Genomic DNA, 24,017 nt, shown 5'->3' on the forward strand with positions numbered 1-24,017 from the left:
TAACATTTCTGTCTCATGCTTGAGGTATTCGGCCAATCACAACGCACTGGATAGCTGGCCAATCACAGCACACCTCGCTTTTTCAGACCGATGAGTTTTGTAAAAATCGACGCGTTTCAAAAAGGCGGGGCATAGAGGAGAAACAATAATGTACAGTATGTGGAAAATAATGTGTTTTTTTAACTTTAAACCGCATAAACACATTTCATTACACCAAATATACAAAATAATGTTCTTTTTAGCAGCATCATATGACCCGTTTAAAGTATGACAAAAGTGAATGAAACATTCCCAAACTTCTTTCTACTATTCTCCTAATATTTCTGTAGCAGTCCATGTGCAGTGACTCTCAAGGTCAGTGTGCCCCTCCCTTGCTTGTTCTGTCACTATTACCTGCATTGAAGGTCTCAGGATATGAATGAGTGTACTGTAAGTGACCTGTGTAGCGTACTGGCTGCTTGGGTACAGCGTTTGTTGGAGACCTGCCATTAATTGCAGATGTTTTTTTTTTGAGAGGGGGAAGAATGGTAATGACAGCTGAGGCAGGTTATTTCTGGCACCGTGTCAGCTGAGGAACCAGGACTGTGGCACAGCTCGTGCGGGAGAATGCCTGCTGGGAAAAGAAACACATGTCTATGGTGACTGCCAGCATTCAGTTTGGTTATAAGGGGTTTGTGGGCCTCAGATATACGCTTTGTTTCCATTTACATCTGGAAGTACAAAAAAAGCAATTAAATATACTTAGTAATTATTTTAGTTTCATTTATGTATTTATTTATTGGCACAGTACCATTCAAAAGTTTATGGTCGGTATGATATTTTCTAAATTCTTTTGAAAGAAGTCTCTTATGTTCACCGAGGCTACATTTGATCAAAAATACAATAAAAGCAGTAATATTGTGAAACATAATTACAATGTAAAATAACTGTTTCCTATTTTATTATTTTTAAAAAAATGTAATTTATTCCAGTGATGGCAAAGCTGAATTTTCAGCAGCCATTGCTCCAGTCTTCAGTGTCACATGACCCTTCAGAAATCATTCTAATATGTTACAAAAGATTTCGAAATGTCATTACTGTCAGTTTTGATCAGTTTAATAATTACAATGTAAAATAACTGTTTCCTATTTTATTATTTTTTTAAAATTTTATTTATTCCAGTGATGGCAAAGCTGAATTTTCAGCAGCCATTGCTCCAGTCTTCAGTGTCACATGACCCTTCAGAAATCATTCTAATATGTTACAAAAGATTTCTAAATGTCATTACTGTCAGTTTTGATCAGTTTAATGTCTCCTGAATAAAAGTATCTACCGGTATATATGTTTTTCATTTAAGTAAAATCTTACTGAGCCCAGACTTTTGAACAGTAGTGTGTATTTTAAGTTCTTTATGAAGTATGTGTAATTATTATAAAGCTGGTCAGATTTGACATTGGCATGCTCATGTCATAAAATAGTCACATGTTTTCAACCACAACAAAAAAGTTCATTGCCCTTGCATATGCCAGAAAGCAAAACTGATTTAAGTTGTCCTGTTAAGTTTTTAATCAAATAGTTTTAATTACTCCATGTAAAACTTGAACTTGGTGGCATAAAGTGGCCTCAAACATATTTGAACGCTTATGCTACCATAAATTTAATTGCATTTGATACAAAATATCAAAGTAATGCAGGTTTCCAAGAGAGCAAAAGAAAATCATCAACTTAATGCCATTTTTGTAACAGTAAATGCCACTGGTCTGTATTGGTTTGATATCTAATGCAGTGACATTCATTTATTTTTCAGCCATATTTGCATATGGTTGAAGTGTCCAAATACTTTTTGAGTCGCCTTTGCTGTCAGTGGCCCAGTTTAACAGCCTCCAGGTCCAGTCTATGATTCACGTGAGCTTGTGTTGTTGTTATATATAAATCAGGCCTGTGGTGGAATTTTCCACAAGCGACCTCCTGCTACCAATAGCAGAACTTGACTTGGATGACTTCTTGATGCATATTCAGCCTGTCTAAACCACATGTTGTTTGCACATCTTTTACAGACCAAAGCACACAAAATGAAGCTGTGCATAAAAATTCTACTTGATTTACTTTATTATTACACATCCTAAAACCCAGCCGTGCTCTGTTTTATAGCTTGAATTCTCAGTTATATTTTTGAAATTATGACTGCAGAATTGGAGCTGTTCCAATTCTACAAAGACTTGCTTTACTGTAAAACCACAAGTCTTACAGAGACCTCATGGATCTACAGTCGATTACAAAGGTCTCAAAGATTTAACAAATTTTTTTTTGAACCACCCATTGATCTTTTATGAACTGCTTCACCAGTTGTTAGTCTGACTCATCTTTATTGTACTGCTTTTCTCTTTGACCTATCTTTGAGTTCAGAATGGAGAATCTGCACAGTTAGAAATGGTCTAAAGCGATATTGGCCATGAGAGCAGCCTGAGATCAGCTTTTCACACTTCAATTTGTTTCTGTGGTACTAGGTTCTCTAAACAGAAAGTTTGTCTGAGGATTGAGTCAAATTTCATGTTGCCGAATAAAAAGATGAACATTTTAAAGATATAAAGAATCGCAATATGAGTTGTTGTAATTTTAAAATAAAAAGATCTAATTTTCAGACATTAAATATTAGTAGTTTAGTACTATTTTTTAATCTAAAGAATTTGTAATTATTTTGTAGCATATAAAATTACAATTTAATAATGAAAAATAATCTAAAGTGTTCTTACATAACACAATTATAATACAATGTAAAGATTTTTTATTTTGTTTAAAAAAATAAGCTATAATAATTATATAGTATATAATGTGTGAAATTGAATGTGTAAAAATACTTTAATACTTTATTTTAAAACAACATGTAAAAATAGAGTAAAATACTTTAGATTTAAAACTACTAAAATCTAATGACTCTTGTATGATTGTATGATAATTGTTAGAATGAAATATAACATTTAAGTATATCAATATAATAAAATGGCATTTATTTATAATGATTTTATATTATAATTAAAATAAAATGTGAATATTTATGCTTATTGTTTCTAACAATTTAATTACTAAGCTAAGTTGTCTTAAACATGAACTCAGAAACCTGCATTTCTCATAGTACCTCGAGAAAACTATTCGTTATCATTCCCATTAATCTCAATGGCATTTGCTCTGCTGGTGCAGGACCCACCTTTTGAACTTTTGCATTTGACATGCACACTTAGGCCCAATCCTAATTCTATTTTATACCCCTTTCCCTGAAAGAATTGGAAAAAGAACCGAAAATATTCCCCTAAGAATTGAGACACCACTACTATACGTCACACATCATCATACGTTGTCTAGCTCCTACAATACACACACCTATAGTGGTGTGCTGGTGTGCATTAGAGCCTTTAATTACCGTTCTATATTAATGTGCTGCTTACTGACAGACACACACACACACACACACACGCACACATATACCGGAGATCGCACAGCTCACACATCCAGGAGAAAAGAAACTCGTCAACGCTGCCCCACCACTTTTATTAATAACAGTTTAAATACTGAATCGCTACATTATATTTTCCAGCAACGAAAGGATAAAATCGCTGTTTTTGAAGTAAACTCACTCTAAAAAGAGAAACGCACAGACGCGCATACACGCAACTTTCATCTCTCTCTCTCTCTCTTTCTCTCTCGAATTGGCGATATTTGAGAAAAGGGTTTAGCGATTTCTAATTATTGGATCGCCCTGATCAGACATGAAAATATGTTGTGGCACTATCGTGCTGTCTGTAATGATATGACGTTAGCCGACTTTAGCGATTTTTTGCAAACATTTCTTTGAGTAACAGGACCGTAAATATGAACTCACGATTGAATGTAACATAAAACAAATGGATTACTTTTCGTTAAAATCTTTATTAATGCCAAAAATGCTTACATTTATGTCTTTTTGTTCGCTCGTTTGTTTGAAGTGTGGTCCCGAAAAATCTTCGTTTGAAGGGCTATCTGGCCCTTCCCCTACCCCTACTACTCCAACCAAAAGAGAATCGAGACACCCCTACCCCTTCACATGAACGCGCGAAACGGAGGGGTAGGGAAAAGGGGAAGGGCTAAGGCATAGAATTGGGATTGGGCCTTAGTAATAAGTTCCTCTCCAGGCTCTGCTTGATTCTGGGATTCCTTGTTTTTTTTTGCAGGCATTCCATACAAACAGCTAACTGTCGGCATTCCCAAGGAAATCTTTCAGAATGAGCGTCGCGTGGCCATCTCTCCAGCTGGAGTGGAAGCTCTCATCAAGCAGGGCTTTAATGTGGTGGTGGAGTCTGGCGCTGGAGAATCTGCCAAGTTCTCCGATGACATGTATACAAAGGCAGGAGCCACCATCAGGGACGTCAAAGATGTCTTTGCATCTGATGTTCTGCTTAAGGTACTGTTAGATTCATTCATTTTACCTTCACTTGGCTGAGTCTTCATCAGCTCTCATCTCTCCGGCCATTCGCTACAGGTGCGTGCCCCCATGTTGAACTCCGCTCTGGGAGTTCATGAGGCTGACCTCATGAGTGAAGGAGCCACCCTCGTCAGTTTCATCTATCCTGCTCAGAACCCTGAGCTGATGGACCAGTTGTCCCAACGCAAAGCCACCGTCCTGGCCATGGACCAGGTGCCCCGTGTTACTATTGCTCAGGGTTATGACGCCCTCAGCTCCATGGCCAACATTGCTGGGTAAGTCCATCTAAAGCAAAAAAATGCATAAGGCTAGCCAACCTATTTTTTGAAATGATACAAAGCATTTTGTATCAATGTATGAATGTTTTTATAATTCAGTAATTGAATTACATTTTTTTAAATATATTGTTATATAATGACAATAATACTAATATTAACAATAGTACTTATTATCATTTTTTAAGTCAATACACTACAGCAGTGGTCGCCAACCCGCCGATCGTGATCGACTGGTAGATGTTTTTCACTGTCCCAGTAGATCCCGAAAAACCCTCAGTAAAATAAGTACAAAAAAGCATTACATTTATGGGGTTATATTAATGTATCACTGAAGGGAACTGTCTTGAGAAAAGTTTCGATGGCAATGGCATTTTCTTCTCCGTATAAAGCGCAACTCTGCTTTGTTTACAGCGATAAACAAGGAAACGCTATATTGCGGTCGGTTCATAAGCACTGTTGCCAAGTCCGCAGTGTTCCCGCGGAATTGGGCTACTTTAACACTGTTGCCGCGGGTTGTTGTTCATGTCCGCGGGTTGAAGCGACCCCAATAACGTGATATTTAGTCCCTGGAATGTGAATTTTACTCGAAGATCCCCGCCGAAAAACGTGTATTTTACCCCCGGAATGCGATTTTTACAGGGAACCCAACTCGAAACGTGATTGGACTAGTTTTATTGCGAAAGCCTGGCAACCCTGTTCATAGGCGCCACCTGCTGTCAGGCAAAACCATTGTTTTTGCACTGGTCAGTTTAGAGATTTTTGGGCAATGTTGATTCCATAACATGCCTTCTTTCAGACTAGTGGAAATAAAACACTCAAAATAAACATTTAAGTGTTTATTTCATTACACTTTATCTATTTACATATGAGACCCTAGACCACAAAACCAGTCATAAGGGTCAATTTTTCGAAATGTAATTGAATAAATATGCTTTCCATTGATGTATGGTTTGTTACCCCAGCGACTTAAGACTGGTTTTGTGGACCAGGGTCACATATGTAGATTTCAATTACAATGCATTGCTTTAAAGGCAGTTTTTTACTTTACTTTACTTTACTTTACTTTAGAAAAAGATCCAAAATCCAAATCCCCGCTGTAAACCTTTAGCTCTAATATGTTAACAAAATGAAACAAGAATTTTGAATTTTAAGATTTCTGTTCTGGAAATGTGTGCAAAGTGCAAACTAGTGCATTTTAAAAAAAATTTATTCGTTCCTCATTTGCATATTTAAATGTATAACATGTCAGAACTTGGAATACAAAATGAAATGTCCTGTAATTAATTGAAAAAGTATAGTGATGTATATTAGTTTAAAAAAATTACCCTATTCACCTGTGGTGTCTTGCCTAAATGTATTTTATATATATATTTTTTTTTATTTATTAGTATTTTTATTATTATTATTTTTTTAGTGGGAGATACTAGACAAATAGACTTCACAGGCCAATCTTCTGTGACCCGTTAACCGAAATCTTGAATTAGTATCAACAGATGTGATATTTGTGGCCAGCGTAAAGTGTCTTAATTCCTGCCTCATCAGCAGCTGTGACTGATGCGTGTCTGTTTTTCTTGGCAGCTATAAAGCCGTGGTCCTGGCAGCCAACAACTTTGGCCGCTTCTTTACTGGTCAGATCACAGCCGCAGGGAAGGTCCCTCCTGCTAAGGTAGAGTTGGCTTAACCGCACGCATGTCCTGAGTGGTTTTTATTTTTATTTGAGTGGAGTTTGCTTGTTTCATTGCCGTACACTTCTCACATTAGGTCTTGGATGAAGATATTAGCACTGTTCATATTTTCCCAAGTTCGATTTTTCTGTTTATTTCAGAGTTTGAATTCTAAAAAGGCTGTTCATATTGGCAGGTGTTGATCATTGGAGGTGGAGTGGCTGGGTTGGGGAAGGTTCCTCCTGCTAAGGTATGCTTGGCATAACCACACACACGCGTCCGGAGTGTTTTTTATTTGAGCTTGCTTGATTCATTGCCGTACACTTCTCACATTAGGTCTTGGATGAAGATATTAGCACTGTTCATACTTACCCAAATTAGATTTTTCTGTTTATTTCAGAGTTTGAATTTTAAAAAGGCTGTTCTTATTGGCAGGTGTTGATAATTGGAGGTGGAGTGGCTGGGTTGGCCGCTGCTGGCTCTGCCCGTGCTATGGGTGCCATTGTCAGGGGATTTGACACCAGGTAAAAAGCCATATAGCTTATAGTTACTCAAGCTAGTTTTTTTTTTTTTAATTAATACTTTTATTCTGAAAGGATGCATTAAATTGAAATGAACAGTGACAGTAGAGACTGTTTTGAACTTTATTTATCAAAAAATCCTAAAACAATGTATCATGGTATCCATAAAAATATTAAGCATCACAAATGTTTTCAACATTATTGATAATAAGAAATGTTTCTTGAGCACCAGATCAGCATATTAAAATGATTACTGAAAGATCATGTGACACTGAAGACTAATGTTTTGAGTAATGGCTGCTGAAAATTCAGCTGTGCCATCACAGGTTTGTTTGATTGGATTCTCTTTGTCAACTTTCAGGACTCGTGTGAAAATCCAATGATCTTTTGGGTTATATTTATGCAAAAATATAGAAAATTCTAAAGGGTTCACAAACTTTCAAGCAGCACTGTGTGTGTGTGTGTGTGTATATATATATATATATATATATATTTTAATGTCATATCAAGTTTCCATTTTCTTTCCTTTTCTGAACCTTCTGTAGGTCCAATTAACATGAAATGTGGCATGTGTCATCAAACTCGAGGACACCAAGACAGTCTGATTACAGATGTTATTAATCAGTTTGTGGTGCTGGGGGGGCGCTATAACTTATCCTCAGAACCATGTTGCTTTGTGTTCATAGTTTGCCACCACAACAACTTTTATCACAATTGCCAAATGTGAATTATAACATTTGCTCCTTTTTTCCAGTCTTTGGCCCTGATGATTCTCGCTTGCAACTAAGCTCTCTGTGTATCCTCCTCCCCCCCCCCTCTTTTTAAATCTGACAGATGTTCTGTTATTTCCGTCAATATTTATAAATTTGAGTTTTGAGTCACCGTTCTGCTTTAGTTTAGACTTATGATGTTTGTTTTATCTGAAAGTCTTTTTTTCACTTTTCCAAAAACAAGAACATAAAAACGGATTGTGCAAGAAAACAGTGACGTCATTGCTAATCCTGCCAAAATGGTTTGAAATGTACGGATTTTAAAAAGCTTCATTTTACTATGATTTAATGACTTTGATCTTACAGCATGAGCCAAGTTTGGTGTATTTAGTTAGAATCCACATACTTTCTGTGCTTTGGATCATAAAACTTGAAACTATCTGCTTGCGTGATTCCATCAGCGTCAGTTCCAGCAAGCTTCCTCTCGGTGGCAGTGTTGCATTAGTCATGGAGTCTTGTCCTCTTCTTCCAGAGCCGCTGCACTGGAGCAGTTCAAGTCCCTGGGTGCCGAACCCCTGGAGGTGGATATGAAGGAGTCAGGAGAAGGCCAGGGCGGTTACGCTAAGGAGATGTCCAAAGAGTTTATCGAGGCAGAGATGAAGCTGTTTGCCAAGCAGTGTTTGGATGTTGACATCATTATCACTACTGCGCTTATTCCCGGTACGCACACCTGCAGCCTTCACCTTTCCATCTTTTTACCATCACATACCCTCTTTGGCATGTACTCTTGCAGATAAGTGATGTGGTGTTTGCACATGCTCTTATTTTTCCATCACTTGACTTTTAAAGGAAGAGTTCAGCCAGAAATGTAGATTTTTCTCTTTATGTGTTGTTAAACCTGTATGCTGTAATTTTTTTCCTGTGAAATACACAAAATAATCTTTTTTTTCTTAGGCTGTCAAGTTCCGAGGGCCCAAAAAGCAGCATACAATAGTCGATATGTCTCTATAGTTATATTCCAAGCCTTCTGAAGATGTGTGAAAACTTTATTTTCTATTAAATTTTCTAACCTTCACCTTTTGCTGTTGCTCTCCAATAAAATGTCTTGGCATTTGTTATTGATGTCCAACCTGCATCATAGACGCTACATTTGGTTTGAAGGGTAAATAACTGCTGGCAATATAGGATTTTAATAAAGGTTGGCTGTTTATTTATTTATTTTTTAATCGGTGTAACAATACTGGAGAAAACAGAGAAAAGGGCTGTGGTGAAAAAAAGGTAGGCTCGATCAGACTATCCTTGAGCGAGGATACAAAAATGTGCAAGTGTGATCTGTAGTTTTCACAAAAGTCCTAAAGCTGTTGAAAAACACTTGCTGACAAATTATGATTAAGTTCCTTTTGTTGCGTTTCATGGAAAATTAATGGCATTTTGGTTTAGAATGACTTGAGGGTGAGTAAATGTCAATTTCAAGTTTTGGTATTCACTATTCTTTTAACTGTGATCCTGGTTTATCTTAAGATCCTTATGTTAATACTTGTATGACTATCGTTGGCATTTTAAAAGAGAAACCGTTTACCCGGCATAACTAATTATGTACAGCATAATTACCAATTTAACAGCTCTGTGGCTGCAGATGTGCTTCATGTTTATTCGAAGCATGTTTTGTCTTAATCTCCATGACTGAGAGCTAATAAAAATCAGGTGTCTATAACAGAGAATGTTTATGAAGTTTCCTGAGTGCTATAAGAGTTGCTTTTGGGTCGCTCTTGCTTTAGATTGGCTGAGAGTTTGTGTTGCTTGTTCAATACCGCTGGCATTTGAAGTCAGTTCCTGTGACTTTTGCATGCTTGTGCACACTCCTGGTGTCACTCCAATGTTATTTTATTTCCATCCCTGAAGCCATGGAGCCACCAGTTGGACTTTTAGTACTTCGAAACTACATACCTGGCAGTATTTAGCACGCTCAGATTGGTAAAATGCATGCGATCTGTTCCACTTTTATCGGAATACCATTTTCTTTTAAAACCAACAAGCCGCAAAGCAGCTTATCAGTATATTAGGTTGCACGCATAAAAGGCACATCAGAGGAGTCTTATTAAATGCATATCAGTCATGGTTTTGGTTTACCAGTCTCACTGTGCTGAAATTATTATGCAGGTCGGAAGGCCCCTGTGCTGATTACTAAGGAAATGGTGGAGACCATGAAAGATGGTTCAGTGGTGGTAGACCTGGCTGCAGAAGCTGGGGGCAACATCGAGACCACGGTTCCTGGAGAACTCTCCGTTCACAAAGTGAGTACACTGCAACAGAACAACAACTTGGGGGTCTTACATGAGCTTCATGTGTTTTTCAGGAACGTTAATGGGTTAGTAAGGTATTTTTATTATTTTTTTAAAATGTAGTTTAATTCAGAATTAATGCATTAAATTAATCAAGTGACATGAAGTTCAAATTTTAAAGAATCTGAATGTTGATCATTTCTAAAAAAAAAGTCTATTTCAAATAAATGCTGTTCTTTAAAACATTCTCATTTACTCTACATTTATGCATTTGGCAGACTTTTTTGTCCAAAGCAGCTTGCATTTAAAGTATACATTTCATCAGTTCATGCATTCCCTAGGAATCGAAACCATGATCTTAGCATTGTTAGAGCCATGTTTTACTGTTTGAGCTACAGGAATGGAAGCTTTCTATTCATCAAAGAATTCTGGAAAAAAATGCATCACGGTTACTTCAAAATTATTAAGCAGCACAACTCTTTTCAACATTGATAATAATAAGAAAAGTTCCTTGAGTAGCAATTCAGCATATTAGAGTGATTACTGAAGGATGATGTGACACTGAAGACTGGAGTAATGGGAATAAAGATATAAAGATATATTACAATAGAAAACTCTTATTGTAATAATATTTTTACAATTACTGTTTTATTGTGTTTATTAATGCAGTATATAGTATAAATAAATAAATGCAGCCTTGGTGAACATAAGTACGGTGCCCGTAAGGTGACATGTTTGGTTCACTTAGTTTTGTCGTGGCCACGACATAACTCGTGTGAACGTGATAATATGTCATGGCCACGAGATATTAATTTGTGGGAATGTCATATTAACTCGTGGGAACGTGATATTATGTCGTGGCCACGAGATCATTTTGTCGAGGTAACGACATCTTTATGTCATGGCCTCGAGATGCTATGTTGAAGGAACCACATCCATTTCTCGTGGCCACAACTTATGTTGAGGGAACGACATATTTTTCTCGTGGCCACGAGTTTAATGCGTAAACAAACCTGCGTGACCATAGCAACCCGGGATTATCAAAAATGGATAAAACATTTTTATTAACATTAAACATTTAATTTAATATTTGTATATTATTATTATTATTATTACATTAACTTATTAGGGCTATATTATTATATTTATTGTTATATATGCTTATTTCCCCTTTCAATTTGTGTATCGCTTTACCTAGTTAACGTTTTGTATAATTATGCTAGCATTTGCTAGTCTACCATATATTTTGTAAATAAACGCCTGACAATTATGCCAATAAAGTTTTGACTTTATGATTGTATTTATGGCCATGTGTGATGATAAATGAGCGTGTTGTGTTTTCGTTTACAAATGAAACTACGTGCAAGATTAATTCCTCAACAAAACACTATAGTAGCCTATTTATAATTATGGTCTATTAGCCGAAATAAAATGAAATATATGTTCAATTTAAACTGCGTTCCAGCAAAAAATCCATTCAGCATAATCAAAGCTTTATTGGCATGTCGAGCATTTACAGTAGGCTATTATTTACAAAAGTATTCCGGACGTTAAGTAAAGAGATCGAAATGAAGGGAAAAAATTAATATAAACGAATATAAAAATATAACCAATAATAATATGCTAATAATAATATACAAATATTATGGGGAAAAGACGATCAGTTAAAATGGATACAGATGTTTTCTTGTAGGCCTTTTTTATATTGTGCACTTTATATAACATTTATTCATGATAAACTTCAATTGAATGCTGACTATTGCACGTAATACAGTCCGGTAACCAAGGCCTATGGCTAATATAATAATTTAATAATGTAGTAATTTCTATAATAAATAATATAATAATTTCTTAATTCAAAATAAAATATTAATGAATCCATCTCTGATAATCCGGGGTTGCTATGGTCACGCATGTTTGTTTACGCATTAAACTCATGGCCACGACATAAGGATGTCGTTACCTCGACAAAATGGTCTCGTGGCCACGACATAATATCACGTTCCCACGAGTTAATATGACGTTCCCTCAAATTAATATCTCGTGGCCACAACATATTATCACGTTCCCACGAGTTAATATGACGTTTCCTCAAATTAATATCTCGTGGCCACGACAAAACTAAGTGAACCGAACATGTCACCTTACGGGCACCGTACATAAGAGACTCCTTTAAAAAAAAAAAAATATCGTACCACACGGAATCTTTTTAGTATTGGTGTATATTATTAGGGTGGGAAATATGGCAAAAATATCATATCACAATTTTTTTTTTTTTTTAAATATCACGATTTTATCACAATTTTTTGTCATGTTGTTTATACTATTTTGTCTGAGCATTACAGCCAAACTAATTTCCCTATTATAAAGACAAAGCCTTTCAAGGTATAACAAAATATAAAAAAAGAATGGCCAAAAATTTAGGCCAAAGATCTTAAAAAATAAGAACAAATATACACATTACAAATACACATAATATACAAATAAAACAAACAGTGTTTTATTTTCAGGTACGATAGGTGTATTTAGCAGGAGCATTCAAGAAATTGAATGAACAAAAAACCAATAAAACACTATATAGATTGATTCCTCTTAAAGCAACTGTATTAAAGTTTTTCAGTCAAGAGTATTGATTAGATTTTTCTCTTTGTTTTCTTGTTTTATTAACATTAAAGGAATGGTTCACCCAAAAATAAAAAAATCTCTCATCTGTCTGTCAATTCTGTCATAGTGTTTTATTTTTATACCATCATTTACTCACTCAAAAGTTGTTTTAAACCTGAATGAGTTTCTTTCTTCTGCTGAACATAAAAGTTATTTTGAAGAACGTGGAAAAACCAAACAGTTGCTGGTCCACAGCGACTTACATAGTATTTTTTACTACTATTAAATTCAGTGTGGACCAGCAACTGTTTGGTTTACCCATATTCTTCAAAATATCTTCTTTTGTGTTCAGCACAAGAAATAAATTAATACAGGTGTGGGACAGCATGTGAATGAGTAAATAATGACAGAAATTAAATTTTAGGATGAACTATCCCTTTAATGACAGTCGGCAGCATGTTTAGTAAATGTAAACCTTGTGTGTTTTGACAGTATTAGCGCAAATGATAACTTGGTTCAGAAATCAGGCACTGTTTGACAGACTTTTTATGCGCTCAGAAAACGCACACGTCAGAACAGCACGTGAATGAAACATTTAACTGGCAAGGTTTTAAAGCAAATATGCAAATAATGTACTTTTGTGACTGCACATAAGTGCAGTGTCCTGTAAGTGTAACTCTACTGCTAACACTGAATGTATGTCGCGTTGTACAGTATATTGCGCCAGAACTGCAGCTGATAGAATGTGCGCTGTAGCACGATACTACGATATTTCTTCAAAAGCAGATCGTGGAGACATTTATATCGGCCACGATCAAAAATCGTCATATCGCACACCCCTAGTGTATACTTCTTATTTCATTAAATGTATTTCTGTACTTTCCTATAGGGTGTGATCCACGTTGGCTATTCTGATCTTCCCAGTCGCCTCCCGACTCAGGCCAGCACATTATACTCTAACAACATCATCAAACTCATCCGAGCCATCAGCCCGGACAAGGAAGTTTTTCACTTTGACATCAAAAACGAGTTTGATTACGGCACAATGGACCATGTCATCCGCGGTTCAATCGTTATGCAGGTAAACCTTTTTTTTTTTTTTTATAGCTACTGGAGGACATATAAACACTCTTAATTTTGTTACATGTTATAGGCCACATCCTAAATCAGTAACCTTTCTTTCAATTATATACAAAATTTGACACTCAAACATCTAGCAAAATCATGTTTTTTTTAGTTGAAATTGCATCTGTGGGAGCCACAGCTGTCCCAGGGCAACATATCTCACTTTAAGATTTGACATTTACTGATATAAGGAAAAATTGTGTGAATATTGTGTGAGTAACACATGAATAATTATTATTATTATTATTATTAGCATCCATTTATTTTTAATTGAATTGAGCAAATTTAATCAATTTTGTTATACCAAAATACTGGTGAAATAAGCATCAAAATTGTTTCTGGACTTGTCGTGCGTGTGTTCTCCATGGATACACTAAAGTTGAACAAATACAAAAATGTGTCCGGCATAAGATGATGTTTAATCCAGTCTGGCTGTTGACCTAAAATGGGTTTGACAGCCCTGAGCTAAAGGATGTGAGCAGTTTGAAATTTATGACCCAATATCTCTCTGGCGCTCATTTAGCTTTCAAGGAGTTGAGTTGTGGTTTTATTTGAATTCTGGCTGTCACTCTCTCTGTCTGTCTGCAGGACGGAAAAGTGCTTTTCCCTGCACCACAGCCTAACAGCGTTCCAGTGGCGGCACCTCCAAAACAAAAGACAATCCAGGAGCTGGCGAAGGAAAAGGCAGCTTCCATCTCACCCTTCAGAGCCACTCTGAACACGGCTGGGATGTACACCGGAGGTAAATCACAGTCCGGCTGCCCTTCCTGCCTTCCTCTTCCCACCGGATCTCTCCGGGTCCCTCCTGGGGTTAATATGAAAGCGGTTCCCTGTGTGTTTTAAGAGGAAGAGACCGCTGTATTGGTGGTCTCTGACACTGAACTATGTTAATAAGGTTTTCGTGTAAGTTTAAAACGGCCCCCTTTATTGCCTTTGAGATTAATCCGATTTTTATTTTCTTCCTTTTATCCACTTAACAGTCTGCATTGCTCAGAAATCCCCAAAATAGCAGCTCCCCTGTTTGGCCGCTTTGTCCCAAGATGTGATTAGACTCCAAAGCCCCGCTAAACTAAACGGCACACAAATGAATTCTATTGGTTGCAGACGCCTGAGGATCACTTGTGTGAGGAGAGGCAACTTTGGCTTCACATCAAAGCGCTCACTTCCTCACTCAGACAAGCCGCAAATACAACTCGCACGTAAATAAACACCGGCTGATAAACAAACATGCAAATGAGATTTTCCTGTCCTTTCATGGTTTTCCTGTATCTGTATGAGCTTAGGTACAGGGAATCCTGACTTGCTCGGAAGGCCAAAATCGCTACCTTTTTAAAAATCACACGATTGGTCACATAATTGAGGAGCAAGCTGTTTTATTTTCCACATCACCTTGGCCCGTTCTGGCATCTGAATGCCAGGAACCTGGGATGGTTGTGTTGCTCCTTCCCTCCTGCTGTGTAGAGGTTTCCTTACCCACATGGCCAATGGCTGGTCTGTGAGTTGGCAATACCAAATTGGCAATACCTATTATTAATACCACTGGAAATAATAATAATAATAATTTTATTCATTTATTTATGTATATCACACACGCCAGTAGATTTAATTAATATCATCATCATCATCATCATTTTATATAAATATATAATATATAAATATAATATTGAAAAAATATAATAAATATATAATTATTAATTTGTATTTATTTATAACTATGAATATAACTATAATATCAGTATTTGTTGTTGTTGTTATAATTATGAAATCGTATATATTTTCCAAAAAGTAGTTATGGGAAGTTTTTTCCAGCTTAATACACTTATTTTTAACTTTAAAGTTTTAAAATTGAATGAAGCAGACAACAAATGTACCCTATATTAGAGTTGAGGTGGCAAGTATACATGACCCACAGCAGTGTTGATGTTTTGAGAGGATTATGGGATGTATAAACTGGACACATTGCCCCTGGCACTCGGCTGATTTGTCGTAGCAGTCAAAATTACCTTAACTGAAAAACAAACCTATAATGTTTGACATCTTGTTATTTCTACTCAGGTCTGGCTTCAGCCATCGGTCTTGGGATATGTGCTCCCAATGCTGCTTTCCCTCAGATGGTTACAACCTTTGGCCTGGCGGGAATCGTGGGATACCACACCGTATGGGGCGTCACTCCTGCTCTTCACTCCCCGCTTATGTCTGTCACAAATGCTATTTCTGGTAAGTTAGTAAATCAAGTGCACAACCAAAGGGAAAGTATTTGCTAATATATAATTTGCTTAGTAATTGCTAACCTGAATTCCTTTTTCTTTATCATATTATGTATGTAAATTTACTGAGAAACTGTTGATGGAGGTGGAGAAACTATTGAAATTTCTGATATTAAATTTTGAAATGTCACAGGATCTCAGTTTATCTCAAGCACAGGTCATCAAAGTGCTTTTTCTTAATCTGAGTTTGCCCTTTAGCTACGGAGGGCTCTCAACTGTGTGTGAATTACCCATTTGCTTTAATGGGCAGAAAATGTCACCTAATTTTTTTTTTTTCCTCCCACCCTTGAGTTAGTGTCTGCGATGGGCCGATGTAGCCCACCCGTTAAGTGGCGAATTCAGCTCTTCATTAGTCTAAACTTAAGGGCCCAGGGTTCAGCACTGTTCAGAAGGCCACGCCATCATCAGCCAGGCAGATCAAGGATGCTTCTGTGCTTCGTTAAGCTTTTATTCATTTCTCCCAGTGGGCTGAGAAACCAGGAAAGGTTTCATTGTTTTTAACACCACCAAGTCCTTGGTGGTCTGCATTAAAGAGTCCTTTGTCAAGAGAGCTATAAACTTCACATCAAGAGTGTGGGGAATCAACTGAAGCAATTAGTTTCCCTCGACCTACTGCACACTTCCTGTGAATTACTTTATTAGTCTTGTAGAGACAGTCTCTTGCTTTTCTTTGTCATATTTGCGTATGAGGTGTTACATATTTGACACTTATTGAACTGTGTCTTTCACAGGCCTGGAAATGTAAGCAAGTTGGAATTCGCTTATTTCGGTGCCAAAAGTAATGAAGCTCTCACAAAAGTGCCTGAGACGTTAAGCCACTAATGTGGAATTTCTCATTCTTGTTGAAAGTGTGGGAGAACTTTTCCAGAAGCATAAAGTTACTCCTGGTGGAGTAGAGTTCCTCTCTTGCTCTTTAATCTACCTGAAACTGGTGAATCAGAATGACTCCACATCGCTTGATATGAACGTTTGGACATCACCCGATCCAAGGAATCTTTTCTGATGAACTTAAGCTATTAGATATTGGTTTTGGGTCCATTTTGGTGACGTGTTGGTGACCTAATGGATGTGTCATTGCTTAAAAGAGCCGTGCTTTCCAAACACCTCATCGCATTATTCTCCATGATCACAGAAAGTCAGAAATATTATCCAGCCATTAGAACAACAGCAATCCATTTGTGGATTTTGAGCAGACTCCAGCATCTTTCATATTCATCCAAGGGTTTTATTTTACAGATATCCAGGCCTTTGCATGTCTGGGTGTGTGTGTGGCGGTTCGTGCCTGTGTAGGTTTACAAATCGTCTGTTGCATTTCCTGCAGCGTTGTGGTAGCGTGCTCTTGGCCTGCAAGCTGGTCTGTGATCAATTGTTACTTCAGAATTACAAAGTGAGAGGAAATGCTTACCAATAGTTACACACTTCATTGACTTAAGATACCGCTACTATCAGGGCCACCTCAGGTTTGGTCAGTCGAGTCGATGCCGCGGAAGCATTTGAAAACTATTAAAGAGGTGATGGTTATCAGATTTCCCTTGGGGATGCCAGTGTTGTCCTCGTTAATTCCCTATCAAAATGAGTTACAAGTGACTTGTTTTGAGCACTGAGAGTGCTGTACCAGTGTCAAGCATATTACGTAAGACTTCTAGTGGAATTTTGCTTTATTAGAGGGTGAAACTGACTGGAAGAGGTGTCATAAGCCTTGTTTTTCTGACTTGAAATAGTCACAGTTTTGAAGCAAATCTGGAAACAAATGCAAATTCCATCTGGTGAATTGTCAGAAATATTTATCCATATATGCTTTATTAGTCAGAATGGATGGAATAATTACATCTGGCTCCAAAAATCTTTCTCCATAGACTCCATAGCATAGCTATTCCACGATAGCGCTGTATTCTGATGAAATGCTAATTTTTTGCAATCAATGTCACTAATATTTGTATAGTAAATGTAGTATCTAGTAGGGCTGCACGATAAATCGAAATAAAATCGAGATCGCGATTCGACAGAAGCTGCGATTGTCATGCGTATCTTTCAGTGAAGCACGGTTCTGTGATCAGCAGTAAATCTCCATCCAAAGGCCAGAGGGCGCTCTCGCGCTGAAACTCCAAATATGCCTTGCAGAAGAAACCCAGAAAATGCCTATGGTTTTTTTTTTGTTTTTTTTTTGCATGTGTAGTAAATTCTGCTCCATCTGAAAGCACGTGATGAAGATTTACTGCTGATTGCAGATTGCTTTACTAACAAAATGCGCATGACAATCGCATTCGATTAATCGTGCAGCCCCTAGTATCTAGTATATAAAGTGTAGTAGCTATTGTCAGCACCTGTATTTTTTATTTTATTTAATAAGTTGAAAGATTAATATAAAAAAATATTTATTTTAAACTACATTTGTTTTGAAAATCCCTTCCTTCCTTCCTAATTTGTGGAGTATTCTGATAAAATTTGATTTTTTTTTTTTCAATCAACATTTTTATTTTAAAATGAACTAAGATTATTTTGATTAGATTAAAATTCATTTATTCTTTCAACCATTTAAAATTAGTGATGTTCTCATGCAATGCCAATTTTTGCAGTCGATATATGTTGCTAATCCTTTATTATAGTGTAGTAGCTGTTATCAGCACCCAATATTTTTTTTAAATAAATATTTTTATAAAATTTATTTTGAGAATTATTTTAAATTAAAATGTAATTAAAAGTACTATTTGAATGTTTTATATATTCATTTTAAATTAGGATTCTTTTAGTATTTGAAGAAATACATTATTTAAAATGTAAGATTATCTTTTTATTTTTTAGAATTAAAATATTATAAAATGTATTACAATTTAAATATATTTTATTTTTTGTTTGTTTGTTTGTTTGTTTGCGGATATAACACGGATGCCATGTGTTTTCAGGTTTGACTGCTGTTGGTGGCCTCTCCCTCATGGGTGGTGGATTTCTCCCTAGCAGCACAGCCGAGACCCTGGCCGTACTGGCTGCTTTCATCTCCTCTGTCAACATCGCTGGTGAGTGCACTGAACACACGATCCTGTACCTGCCAACAGCGAAATGCAAGATAAAACATTGCTAAAATGTTTGTCGGAGGCTGAAAGCTGAGTAAGATTACAGATGCGAGCAGGTGAGGGCTCTGTACTCTGTTCGCTTGCTGCCCTCTGGCTGCCCTGCATCTTGTGTTCGTGAGAAGAGCGCCGTATTCCGTTCCTTCCAGGTGGAATAGTTTAGTTCGTCAAACCTCACACCTGAAACAGGAAATGTCAGCACGGCAGTTTTGCTTCAAAGAGCCTCGTCATGTCATAAATCAGTCTCTGATCAAAACCAACCAATAGGGCCATTAAGGAGGAAAAGGGAAAAAAATGGCTTGAAGCAGGCAGTTGGCCAAAATGCCATCCTGAATCCAATGACCCCTTCATTTTGCGTCTTGGTACGGTTGGCCAAGACACCAGTCCAGGTCAGAGGGTGAGTTAGTGATTTAATGGCATGCTACTAGGCTTTTACAGACATTTTTCATCATGCTACAATAACAGCTTTTTGATATGTGTTCCAGCGCACGTAAAGTGTCTGAATTTATATATTTATCTTCTCAGAAGGCAGGTGTTTAATTTCAGTTGAAAGATGGTTTTTGTTATTTCCATTCCTCATACACGGTGTTTCGTCCCACAGTCCCATTACCCATAAACCTTTGAGTTAGAAATATGGACATTCTAGTCGCTTTTTCCTATCCTCTTTTCGACCAATTTTATTGTTACAAGTGCATACAGGGGAAAAATAACAATTGCCCTTTCCAATTTAATTTCAATAAAAGACAAGGAATTTATGGTGAACCTGCTCCATTAATGACAGGAATGAAAACATATTTTATTCTTTGGCCCGGCTGTAATGTCTGGATATCTTTCACATTTAATTGTGGGAAAACGGGACGTTCTTTCTAATGCTGTATACATTGTGTTCACCCGTCTGAGTGCATTTACTTCTGAGTTTAAATATTTCACCGGGATCCTCAGAGGAACGGGTCACTAAGGTTTGAGTGAAACTGGATATCCGTCTGAGTTTCGAATAAAAAGCTTTGGTTTGGTAATCGTCCTAGTAAGTTGCTTAGCTAGGACGGCGTAAGCCAGGAAAATGAATGTAAATGCAATCACATGGCAGTTTAAAAATACTTCGCTAATGAGCAGCAGATGAGTGACTCCCGTCATTCTTCATGTCATCCTTCTGCAACTCAATTAGGATGTTTTACACATTTAAATTACTTGATGTTAAAAAAAAGTTATATACTGTATATAAATTTGATATAATATTAATAACTTGTGTACTGTTTATACTGTGTTCTGTTTTGTTTGATTTTGTTTGATCAGGTGGTTTCTCGGTTACTCAGAAGATGTTGGACATGTTCAAGCGGCCCACTGATCCTCCAGAGTACAACTACTTGTATCTTCTTCCTGTTGGTTTGTTTGTTGGAGGTTATGGGGTGGCTCTTCAAAGCGGCTACAACATTGAACAGGTAAAACTGCATTACTTAATTGCAACTCTTCTGCACTTTTTGTACTGTGGACCTGAATTTTGCCTCAAATCATGCAACTTGAGTTACTTTGGTTAATTCGTTCGTTTATTTATTTATATAGCACCTTACAGGCTACACAGTAGCTCCAAAGTGCTGTACATTTGCTGTACAACATCCATATACTAATGTACTAAAATGCCAGAGAGTACAAATATGATTTTAAACGGTCCTTAAAAACATTAAGAGTTACAGAAGATCTAACATTCAACATATTCCACAGTCTTGGGCCAGCGATAGAGAAAGCACGATCACCCTTCAATTTGAGACGTGCTCTGTGAATTGTTAAAAGAAACTTGTTTGATGATCTTAGTATTACGCCTGAACTAAGCTCAGCTAAGTTTGAACTTACACTTCTCAATATAGCAGATGATAACAGACAAAAAAGTTGCATATAGTTACAGTGAAGACCGTGTTAAAACTATTACAAATAATTTTTGTTAATTGAAATAAAGCTGAAATAAAAAACAATAAATATAAGATGTAAAAACTTTTTATTTTATCTTTTTAAACTTTTTATTTATTTCAGTTAGTTGCCATGGCAATGTTTTTAATTTTTTGTTTATGTTGAAGTACTAAAACTACTAAAATAAAACTGAAATAAAAATAAATGAATGCTAAATGGAACTATTAATAATAATAATGACAGGAGCTCATAACAAATTAACACAAACCAAAATTTAAATGAAAACTGAAAATATATCTTGTATTATATAATGTAACAGTGTATATAAATAAAACTAAAATAACACTGGTTGAAGGAGGGATGTAATCTAGTGACCAGAATATCAAAGATGCATAGCAACATGATAAATTCAACTCAGAACACCATAGTAACTTCCTGGCCATGGTGAACTGTAGTTGTGCAAAAGAGAAATGGATTCTGGAAGATTTATTTCCTCACTTCCTGTAAACCTTCCCTTTGTGTGCAGATGATGTACTTGGGCTCTGGCTTGTGCTGCGTGGGGGCTCTGGGGGGTCTGTCCACCCAGTCCACGGCCCGTCTCGGTAACACCCTGGGCATGATCGGAGTGGCCGGTGGCATTGTCGCAACTTTCGGAGCACTAAAACCTTCCCCTGAGCTCATGGCACAGATGAGTGCAGCCATGGCGGTGGGTGGCACTGCTGGTGAGTACATGTGTGTGTGCTTCTGTCTGCGTGCATTTCTTCTTTAGTCAGTGGCCTTTGAACCTCCAAGTGTGTGAATGTAAATGGCAAATGGCTTTGTGATTTCCCCGCAAAGCCAGGTAATGGTCATCAGGTCGTGTGAGTCACACAGCACGGTATCACGCTTTGTAGCCAGTCATGTCTAATCTAAATTGCTAATTATTCCTGGAAACCTGCTGGAACGTAGTTTAAACCGTCCCGACCAGCCCCAGCTCAAACCAGAAGTCTGCTTGATTCCAGATGCTTCCACCCTGAGGTCTCAGCCCGCCCCAAACATGCCCCCTACACACTCTTTTCCCCAACCTGCACTCCAGATTCACATCAACACACACACCGCTTCATCGGATGTGACCCGTTTACCAGCAGGCCTGAATTCCCCTTTCTTGTTTACAGGTTTGACCATTGCCAAGAAGATCCAGATCTCGGACCTGCCGCAGCTTGTCGCCGCTTTCCACAGTCTGGTGGGTTTGGCGGCCGTGCTCACCTGCGTGGCAGAGTACATGGTGGAGTATCCCCACTTTGCAACCGACCCTGCGGCCAACCTCACCAAGATCGTGGCCTACCTGGGGACCTACATCGGTGGAGTCACCTTCAGCGGATCTCTGGTGGCTTATGGCAAACTTCAAGGTCCTGCTTGTTTGGTTATATAATAAAAATTAAAGGGATAGTTCACTCGAAAGTGATAATTCTGTCATAATTCAGTCACCTTCTTGTTACAAACCTGTATGACTTTTTTACTGTGTAATACATAAGAAGATATTTTGAAGAACAGCTTATTCGTAAAATGAATGTCAGGGAGTCCAAAACAAACTGTTGTTTTGTCCATACAATGAAAGTCAATGTGGCCCAGAGACATGTACTGCGAACTGAACTGCTCCGAGATACTAAAACACAGGATCATGAGCTGATCACATATAAAAGAGCACAGTGCTGCCACGCTTCACTCTGAAATACACAACGCATATATTAAATTAATTCAATGAGAAGCTTTTTGATTTTATATTTGCACTAGGGATATTGTGGTTCAGTTTTATTTCTATTAATTGTGCAGCCCTATTAGAAATCCCAATGTTGTGGGTCCAGGTCCTCCTTGTCTGGTGCAGCTTTGTTTGTTAACTCACCGGCCCACCGGTGCCACACATGCCTCATGTTTAAAGCTTGGCCAGGCGGAACCTCTCAGAATTTGGCACTAATTAGTCCCTCCGCCCCCCAGTCATTTTCCACTTGTCCCTCAAAGCTGGAACGCATTATCTTCAGGAGCTTTCCCATTCCTCAACCACTACAACCGCTCTGAAGCCTGCAGGCCTTCGCTGATAAAACAGATTAGAAGTCTCATTTTTATCCTTGTGAGTTTTTCTTTCAGCCTAAAAGTGGGGCCGGTGTAGAATACTGTACATAATCACCCAATCCAGCTGTATTGCTAACTTGTTACGCAGCTGATGCTAAAGAGTTATTGATTCAGCTCCTACCAGGGGTGTGAAGTAACGAATTACAAATACTCTCGTTACAGTAAATAAGTAGTTTTTATCAGTAATTGTACTTTTTTGAGTAGTTTAAAAATTGTGTACTTTTACTTTTACTTGAGTACATTTTAAGTGATGTATCGGTACTTTTACTCCGCTATTTTCCTCCGTTTGTGGTCGTTACATGCTTATTTTAATTAAATTTTTATCCATCAATGTGATTGGATAGAGAGTAATAGACTGAATTTTTCCTGTGCACACATACTTGTCTCGTACATATTCTAATAGTTTACAGAGCGCTAGCAGCTGCTTAAAGAGCACTTTAACAACATGACATGCATTTGTGTACTTCTGTTTAAAGCATGACTTAAAACAAGCTTCTCGTTTCCAAGAAGTTCTCACCCTAATTTTATTTCACTCATCGTGTTCCCAAACAGCACATGTTGTCCGGTGTACGTGCTAACCCACTTTTTGTGTTGCCCTTCTCACTTGACTTCCTCCTCTTGCAGGTCTCCTAAACTCAGCTCCCCTTATGCTTCCTGGTCGTCATGCGCTGAACGCCACCCTCATGGCAGCCAGTGTGGGCGGCATGATCCCCTACATGCTGGATCCCAGCTATACCACTGGCCTGACCTGCCTGGGCTCCGTGTCTGCACTCTCTGCCGTCATGGTAAGGGATTCACACAGGCTTCCAAAATTGTATTTATTAAATTTTTTTGGCCATGTTATCTTTTATTAATTTCTTGAGTCTTGCTGGGTGGTTCAGATGGGGGTTTTTTTTGTTTTTTTTGGTAGGGTTATTTTTCTTTTTTGTTGTGCTTGTTTTTTTGGGGGTTTTGTTTTGTAAATGACTTGGTAGCTGATGGCTCACATAATATTTTAATTTAAATAAAATGTTCATTTGAAATTAGCGTTGTTTGAGATATTGACCAAAATT

The 24,017-nt window shown here is 37.4% G+C and overlaps 1 protein-coding gene across 1 annotated transcript in view; it reads left to right on the top strand.

Annotated features, from left to right (window-relative positions):
* LOC107750406 (NAD(P) transhydrogenase, mitochondrial-like) overlaps positions 1-24,017 on the top strand; it is a 29,826-nt gene that overhangs the window by 4,024 nt on the left and 1,785 nt on the right. Inside the window, exons 3-17 of the mRNA XM_016565770.1 lie at positions 4,185-4,414; positions 4,493-4,710; positions 6,292-6,357; positions 6,606-6,627; positions 6,813-6,901; positions 8,141-8,328; positions 9,769-9,902; positions 13,384-13,575; positions 14,208-14,361; positions 15,675-15,836; positions 18,790-18,900; positions 20,248-20,393; positions 21,383-21,578; positions 22,011-22,244; positions 23,590-23,750. Coding sequence (XP_016421256.1) covers positions 4,185-4,414; positions 4,493-4,710; positions 6,292-6,357; positions 6,606-6,627; positions 6,813-6,901; positions 8,141-8,328; positions 9,769-9,902; positions 13,384-13,575; positions 14,208-14,361; positions 15,675-15,836; positions 18,790-18,900; positions 20,248-20,393; positions 21,383-21,578; positions 22,011-22,244; positions 23,590-23,750 — 2,303 coding nt within the window. The remainder of the gene's footprint in view (positions 1-4,184; positions 4,415-4,492; positions 4,711-6,291; positions 6,358-6,605; positions 6,628-6,812; positions 6,902-8,140; positions 8,329-9,768; positions 9,903-13,383; positions 13,576-14,207; positions 14,362-15,674; positions 15,837-18,789; positions 18,901-20,247; positions 20,394-21,382; positions 21,579-22,010; positions 22,245-23,589; positions 23,751-24,017) is intronic.

The sequence above is a fragment of the Sinocyclocheilus rhinocerous genome, unplaced genomic scaffold, assembly GCF_001515625.1.
Source record: "Sinocyclocheilus rhinocerous isolate Xijiao unplaced genomic scaffold, SAMN03320098_v1.1 scaffold882, whole genome shotgun sequence".
In the NCBI taxonomy this organism is placed as follows: Eukaryota; Metazoa; Chordata; class Actinopteri; order Cypriniformes; family Cyprinidae; genus Sinocyclocheilus; species Sinocyclocheilus rhinocerous.